Source organism: Opisthorchis viverrini (assembly GCF_000715545.1).
Source record: "Opisthorchis viverrini unplaced genomic scaffold opera_v5_159, whole genome shotgun sequence".
Lineage (NCBI taxonomy): Eukaryota > Metazoa > Platyhelminthes > Trematoda > Opisthorchiida > Opisthorchiidae > Opisthorchis > Opisthorchis viverrini.
In genome coordinates this window covers 826,368-834,608 of record NW_008751816.1, presented here as the reverse complement: position 1 = coordinate 834,608, position 8,241 = coordinate 826,368, and the positions used below count along the sequence as shown (strand labels likewise).

General features: G+C 45.4%; 1 protein-coding gene across 1 annotated transcript; it reads right to left on the bottom strand.

Annotated features, from left to right (window-relative positions):
• Nucleotides 1–3,006: 3,006 nt before the first annotated feature.
• Nucleotides 3,007–4,490, bottom strand: T265_14217 (hypothetical protein; the record flags this gene model as incomplete). The annotated part of the gene is made up of 2 exons (XM_009172602.1): nt 3,007–3,267; nt 4,044–4,490. Coding segments are annotated over 2 exons (618 nt in total), but the record flags the coding sequence as incomplete, so codon positions are not given.
• Nucleotides 4,491–8,241: the final 3,751 nt, after the last annotated feature.

The following is an 8,241-nucleotide window of genomic DNA, read 5'->3' as shown; positions in this document are numbered from 1 at the left end:
GGCGGATAATAGATAAGCAGTGACCAAATTTTACGTTCGGGACCGGCTGGGATAATTCTTCAGGATTCAGGTAGTGCCACCGTTAGGTCTGGTATTCAGGGCTTGGGTGAGCCTGGTGTGTTGTGCAACAGGCAAAACTCGCAGCACTATGCAAAGAGGTGACAGTCTCGTCCCAGTATGAGTTAACATCTGATGGTGGAACACTTGGAAAAGACACTAGAGAGCTCGTCTAACATCCGGATCTGCCAGTCTCTCAGTTGCTGAGCAATCTGTTCGCACCTTACGCGGCCCTGGAAAACGAAAGAAGCAACTCCGGACGAGTGCGTAGTCAGAATCCACAAATGTGTTCCAAAACGACCGGTAGCCAGTTACTGATCCGTGCGATCGGTAACTGATGACAGTGTGATGGATTTGAGTTTGTGGTCGGCATGCCGTTGGAAGACACCATGTGGCAAGACAACGTCGGCTATTTTGGAAGTTAATACTGCATAAAAACAGTCTGCGGTCAGCACACAGCTGAAGCAATCGTTCACCATTGTCCGTATGTATCGAGTCCAATTCGAATCAGTCTCCTAGTTGAGTCTCAGATACCTTAAGCGTGCCCACTTGTGCATTCAGATCTCCGGCAACCACTACAAAATCTGAGATTTAAGCACGCCGCAACAGGGCATTCGGGACGTCGTACAACCTGTCTTCGATAGCGTCTGTGCCACATTCATTTGAGGCGTAAGCGGACATCGATCAACTTTCCGCTTGTGAGACTCCTTCACAGACGCTGGCAAACGAATCGCACAGAGGTGACTATCAAGTTATCCAGTCAAGCAAGGATCCTCCCGCCCGGTAACTCAGGACGATCCCGTCGCAGCAGCTTCTGCAACACCAGAGGTGCAGAGACGGAAGCAAGAGGAGAGTTATGGGGCGGTTAGCTCAACCACTGTGCTTGCACCTTGAATTCTTGTTTCTGAGACACAACACATATCAGCGCCAGGCAAGTCCAGTGTGAGAGCAAGAGCAGCTTGTTGTCCTGCCTGCTTCAGAGTGCGGACATTGAATGTCGCCAAATAGACTGAGCGTCGATGCTTGAAAATTTTATTGGGGATATCCGGGGATGTTGGTGCCATGTGACGAGCAGATGCTACAGACAAAACCGAACGGAGTCATCACTCCCAAGTGCTGGGCCAACAAGAGAGAGGCACTGATGGCACGGAAGACAATAACATGGCCGGGGAGTTCAGCAAATTGCATAAAGCCAGATAGCAATATGCCCACCCCTGAGTTTCAAATCCGACAAACACCACAGTTTCTGGATCTCACCCCAATTACATGCTAGTAATTTGAGATGGCCGGATATCCATTCCATGTGATTCCCGTATTTGCCCTCGGTTGATCTCCATTAATACTATATACACAGAAAGCTACCTTCCACACGAATGTTTGGGGAAATCCTACCGCTAAACTTGTATCCACGATCGGAGTTTATTTTGTGGCTTTCCCAGGCAACAGGGCTCCTGAGCTCGTGTGGACAATGGCTTGAGCTTGATTGCAATCGGGTGAATAATAACACGGTGATCGTAAAATATGAAAACCAGTTACAGAATGGATACTGGTGCCAAATCAGCGGAGAGCAGAAGACCGAATGGTCGCTGGTTTGTTCGCTGAGCCAGGCAATTCGGTTGTGGACGATTCCTCACCAATTCAGTGTGCTGTGAGTAGAAGTGCGTGGTTGTTGCGTGTGCACCGGTTGTCATAACATCTACTAACTAAGGTAGACCTTGCCGAACCCTCGATCGTTTGAGTGAGCATTGTTATTGATCCGTTATCTGACCTGTCTTCTGATTGATGGGTGTTTGGGATCTGTCCTCTCCATTCTCCCATTGTGACCTTTGTTCGCTTGCTTCCACAATGAGTTCTATTTCCTGATCCGTTGGTCCAATACCCGAGGCCGACTTAGTGCTACCATACAGTTGACGGCCCTTTGCTCGTAATGGTGCAGAGATAGGTTCAAGCCGGCTGGTTGGATCGTTTGTGGGTGACCCTGCTTCTAGGAAATCCATACCGGATCTTATACATCGGCATGCCACGATTTTCACTTTTTCTAGATCTTGACGCATGGAAATAATAGGAAGAGGTTGTCTTTTGATAGTTGCGCTGTTCCTTTATTGAAATCAGCCTCGTCTACGCTATGAGCGAGGAACCACCGACGCAATGGAAACACTGAGTCAGTTTCGGGCACCAGACCAAAGGACCAAGAAACGAGTCCCAACGTGAGGGTGAACGAACAAGGGTTACGAAGGGGGGTGGAGAGGTCAAGTCCCAAGACTATTTGGACACCCATCACTCAGGCGATAGGTCACAGACCAATTCAACTAGGGGGCTTGATGATCGGAATTGAAGAACAAGTCCAGATCAACCCCGCATGACGTATTACGTATTTTGTATGTATGTACATATGTATGTATGTATGTATGTATGATGTATGTATGTATGTATGTATGTATGTATGTATGTATGTATGTATGTATGTATGTATGTATGTATGTATGTATGTATGTTATGTATGTATGTATGTATGTATGTATGTATGTATGTATGTATGTATGTATGTATGTATGTATGTATGTATGTATGTATGTATGTATGTATGTATGTATGTATGTATGTATGTATGTATGTATGTATGTATGTATGTATGTATGTATGTATGTATGTATGTATGTATGTATGTATGTATGTATGTATGTATGTATGTATGTATGTATGTATGTATGTATGTATGTATGTATGTATGTATGTATGTATGTATGTATGTATGTATTTTGTACGATAGTGGTCACGGGAAGTCACTTCTAGCGCCGTCGCAGTTTTAGCTGATACCTTGGTGAGTAGGCCTCGTAGACCAACTTTATCATCATGTTTTGCATGTCATTCGCGTTCCGGAAAAAAGTATCTGATGAAATTAGCTAGAGGAAACCAAACAGATGAACCAGAAATTAAGACCAGAAGCTCAGAATGGTGAACCACGTAAGGTGGTGCTAGTTTCCAAGACAAAGTGAGAGCTATCTACCACCGGTTCACGCCCTCGTATAAAACTACCCACCTGTGCCGTTGTCGGGGTAGAGCGGGCGACCGGTTTGAATGCAGATAAGTCATTCCACAATCGAGAAAGCGTCGCTGTAGACGCAAAGAGGGATGGGCCAGTTCCGGGAGCAGCAGGTTTATCATGACCTAGTTGTCCTGACAGGTCTTGTGTACTGCGAGCCCGAGCATCTGAATAAAAAGAAAGATGAAAAACAGCATCGCGTGACAAACAGATATGTCCAAGTATCGGTAAGTCAAGTGCATCTCCGCCTAAGGCCTCGGACTACCTGGAAGTCTAAAATTTGTTGCAAAAATTAGTCATGGGAACCAAACAACAGTTACCTCTGACGTGACATTCCAGTATTCCACAAAAAACATACCCGTGAGCCACAGTCTAGCGCAGAATGTCTCGAAGGAACTTTCATATTCGAAGTATGTCAACTGACATATCTTCTGGGACGACTATGTACAATAGCACTGCCTTTGTAAGCAGTAACGTCGATATACTGTTCGCAATACACGGAATCCGTTAACCGACTGTTAGGTTTAATTTCATCCATTTATTCGACCGCAGCCCTCCACTGATTTCATACCTTAAGCTTATCCCCAAAAAAGCCCGAGAATGTGTTTGCCAACATCAATTTCATGAAAATATGTGTAAATGAATTGTTTGGTTGTTGTGATGAGTTTGTCCGCGTTCAACGATTCCTAAGCATGCACTGACCTGCTTCTTCCCACACAGATGGCAATCTTTCTTGAGAGATCACTGCGAATCCGTAAATCGGAATATTCAAGTACTCATTTGTCCTCAGTCAATGCAGCCGACAATCACATTGGAAGGTGTTATGGAATAAATGCACCAGCCTGAGGTGCATCTGTACCTGGGCATGACTGCATATGGAATGAAAATAACAGAAGAGGAAAGTTCTGGTAGTTTGTGTGATTTGAATCGGATTTCAGATTACCTGGTCTGAAGACTTGTTGAACTGGAGGCACACTGGTTAGGTTGGTGGGCAGAACAGACGGGATTGCGTGGGTAGTTGTCGCGGGAGTAGGGGTACCTGAAAAACGGCTTCGGTCACTGGACTGACGAAATGAGTCTCGAGCCATTGCTAAGCGAGCTTGGTCACTAACCGACTTTGTCGCGGTTTCTGAGATAGCAGAAGTGGCAGAAGACACAGTCACTAGTGTTGGCTGTGTCGCTGTGGTCGCGACAGACAGTGATGACGTCACGATCATCGAACCGGTGGTCGTGGTCGTTACAGTATGCGAGCGAATCATAGATTCAGTCACCTTCGGTGAAGTGTCTTGCGCTTCGCCCATTGTAACAAAATGCAAATCAGCCGGATGTTCGCCCGGAGGAAGGGAGTTTGCAACAGCAGCTTCAGCCGTCACTCGAAATGCCTCACCATCTGCAACAGCACTTCAGCCGTCACTCGAAATGCCTCACCATCTAATCCGGAGCTGAGGGCAGAAGGAAAACAGTAGGAGAAAGGTGGTGAGGTACTGAAGCTCAAACGTGGCAAGTATTTCAGTCCAAACTAAACAGATGTTAGAGCAAAAGTGTACTTCAAGGCTAAATGAATTGCTTTAAGCATCATGAGTAGACGCCGCAGACATTGAAGGGATAGCAAGTAGGTTCAAACCAGCGCATCTCGGATGAAAAAGTCGAGTTTTCAGGCATATTTTGAAGTTTCAAAAAATATTCTAACCTGACCACGAATGATAAATCTAAATATGAAGTTACATAACAATTTTTCAAAATATTCCTTCCACTCTGGTACGATCATTTTAATGAGTCCATATCAAATAGTGTAAGTACCGAACACGAATTTCACCCCCTACTAGAGTTAATCACCATGACGCCCTTGGCCGTGTGGCAAGAGAGTTCAGAACATCTAACACATGAAGTGAGCGCGTTACCACCACTGCGCTAGCGCACGTTGGACGCAACTGATTATTCACGTCCCAGGCTTGTGACTGGAAAGTCCTGACAGGCCCGTCGATGGATCGATACAACCCGGACATTTACTGGGTAGTCAGATGTCCAGGGTTCAAATCCGGGCACAGCAATGGATATCACTTCTGGTGAGCTACTGTAGTCCAATACTTCACGACCTGGTGTGGATTAACCCGAAAAATTGCGCTAAGCCAAGGGATAGTGTTCAAACGACAATATGAATGCCAATTCTACGAATCACACAGCCACCCACAACCGTCTTTGAATTGAGTGACTGCACATTCGCCGTTTTTGGCAGACTTTCCCTTGTTTGAAGGTGGATTCAAAGTTTGTGGACGGTTTCCAGACTTAAAACCGGTTAAAATTGCATACATGCCGTCTAAATAATCTACATTTTGGTCTGTTTGGTTTACTTCGTTAACCGCTAATTGTTGGGAGTTGTGTTGCTTGAATTTGGTTATTCTTTTGATTTGAGTTTTTCTGATTCTTCTGTTGAATCGAAGTGCTCGTCTTGGAAGGCTTTGTTCAGTACGCACACACAATTCTAAAACTCAATTCGCTGTTGATCTGTCTTGTTTCGAACACGAGTTATTAGTTTAAAACCAACATCACGATTTCTACAGTACTCTTTCCTTCATCACTGCTTACGATTAGACAATCTGCTGCAATAGACATTAACCGCCTTCTACAATAGACCGAGCAAACCCTTTTATTGTTGTCGAGGTATGCGAGAATTCCAGGTTCGTACTGAACTCCCCAATAAGCTACTATGAACACAAATCAATGTATTCCTGGCGGGATGATATAGTATCGTCACTGGATTAGGACGTTGTTCGGAGCTGTGAGCGGCACGACGCCGTTTTAGAAAAACTCGATATCAGAAATAAAACCACCGAATTGACCGGAATGAAGTTTGAGGAACGGAGACCAGGTGTGACTGACCAGATCGATAACTTACCTGGAACGGAAGTTAGCAACTTCGAAGGAGCGAAAAACGTACACGGCACTCATAATGTTGATGAACCTTACCAACACTGTATGTGCTGGGCTGAAACCACAGCGTAACGGGAACAATGTACGACCCATTTAGGTAACATGATAATCCCGGACGTATGTGTAGAGGGTGTTCGAATAGAAACTATCAACAAAGTGGTCAGTTGCAACCTGTCTAAAACGGGGGAGTGAACATGAAACCCACAAAGTTAAATACATTGCTGTACGGTTAGCCACCATGCCACAGCAGATCAACGGGTTTAGAGCTTGAGGTGGCGAATAACAGAACCGTTGGCTCGAACCCTAACGCATACAGTACTGATCGGTCACAGTTTGTGGACAAGCCGCCTGTACAGTATTCTCCTGGCCATGTGTGAGCGAACATTCCTGTTTCATCCCCTCTGGGATGACAATCACTGTCCAATTTTACTCTACAGGCAACACTCATAAGAATAGGAGTCTGAACAGAAACGTTTATCCATACAGATGTGATAACTCATGTTGAATGCCCCTAACTGAGGGCGAGGGGAAGTGACGCGTGGGCTATTTTCCCGGTACACTTACCCTATGGCCCAAACTATAATCGGTTGACGTAATATGCAGGCACTGGTTGACCGAATACTGCACCGCACCTACAGATACCTAGTGGTAGAGTGCATACCACTCACAACACAGTTACATCACCCCCGGACAGACTATCTGAAGGAGCTGGCCAGTGGTGGTTTCTTCTTTTCGCGTGTTATTTGGGTTTGTGTCGTCCTATTTGGGTAGAGTTCACACACGTCATCATTTCCCCGGAGGAGACACACTTCATCTCGATAAGAATTTGGAAAAAGCTAAGCAGCTTATACAGTTCACCTCCCCTGCACACACATGCACAAGGTACACAGCTGGTTCTCCACCAACAATCCAACCAATTTTTTATAAGCAGCCTGACGCTGACGGACCCGAATTCTCGCTGTCAGGTGTAGGTGGAATTAAAATTCATTGTAGCTGATGCAGTGCGGCAAGTCCACCCACTCGCGATGCCGAATTGTTCTGAGAAAGATTAGCGACGTCAGATCAGGGAAAAATAAGCTTTACTTAGACTCAGTTGTTACAAACAATACTCAAGGTAGCGCACACAACCGTGCCAGATAACTTGTCCCTTGGGATGGATCGTTCTCTTTTGAATTTCCTCTGCCGCTAGAAAACATAGAAACTGGCAATCGATCGTCGGAGGTGGTGGTGGAGGAGGAGGGGAAGGGGAACAGGAATTGATGTCCGGAAAAGTGTGTCCAAACAGCGGGGCTAGAGATTTTCAAATGAGGAATCGTTTTCTCTTTTTTTTGGTTTGGAATAAGATCTGATAACGTATGCGCTATCAATTACAGCAGGACATAACAGCAACAGATGCACATGACAAGTGATTTAGAGACACAAATCTATCTAACGTTGGCGCTTAAGCCAAGAGAGCTTGCGAAGGAGGAAGGAAAATGTATGAATTCAAGAAATTCGTTACCCACTCGCGTCGAGAGAAGTACGAAACCATTTCCCTCATGAAGGAACGCCATAAGACAGGAACATTGTGTCGTGAGAACTGGCAACAAGAGTCACTTAAGATGCCCTGTAGAGAAGGTACGCTCTCGGTCTCGTGGAATGTTAGCGTTACAAAATCTCTTGCATCTAAGGCGTGAGGCGGACCTGGCAAGTTAGTATTCATTGGACACGACCTTCAAATTTCAGAGGAAGCTGAAGACTTATACCTGATTGCATTCAATCTGTTTCGTCAAATTCCACAAAAGCCAGATAGTTAGGCGGGCAATGCAACCACGACCCAGTACAACTGCGTTAGCTAGGGACTGCTTTGTTGAGTTAAAGAAATACACAACCGTCACCAGAAAAACCGGCTGACTGCAAACGAACTGGAACTTACTCAAAGTTAAAGGGCAATTCACGTGACACGGCCGGAGAACTGGAACGACTAGAAGGATAATGGATGAAGGGACGAGATACGTATGCAGATCAGAATTCGACATGAAAATGTACGGAAAAATCAGCCCTGTGTGGACCGTGAAACAGAAGCTGAGCAATCAAGATGAAAAATATTCCCAACGTTCACCTTTGCTCAGAGGATTAGTCATGTAACTATGCCTCTTGCCTACATTGAGCACCCATCGACACTGCTTCGTTGCCTACTAGAGGACACCACCAGATACCAGCAATGATAT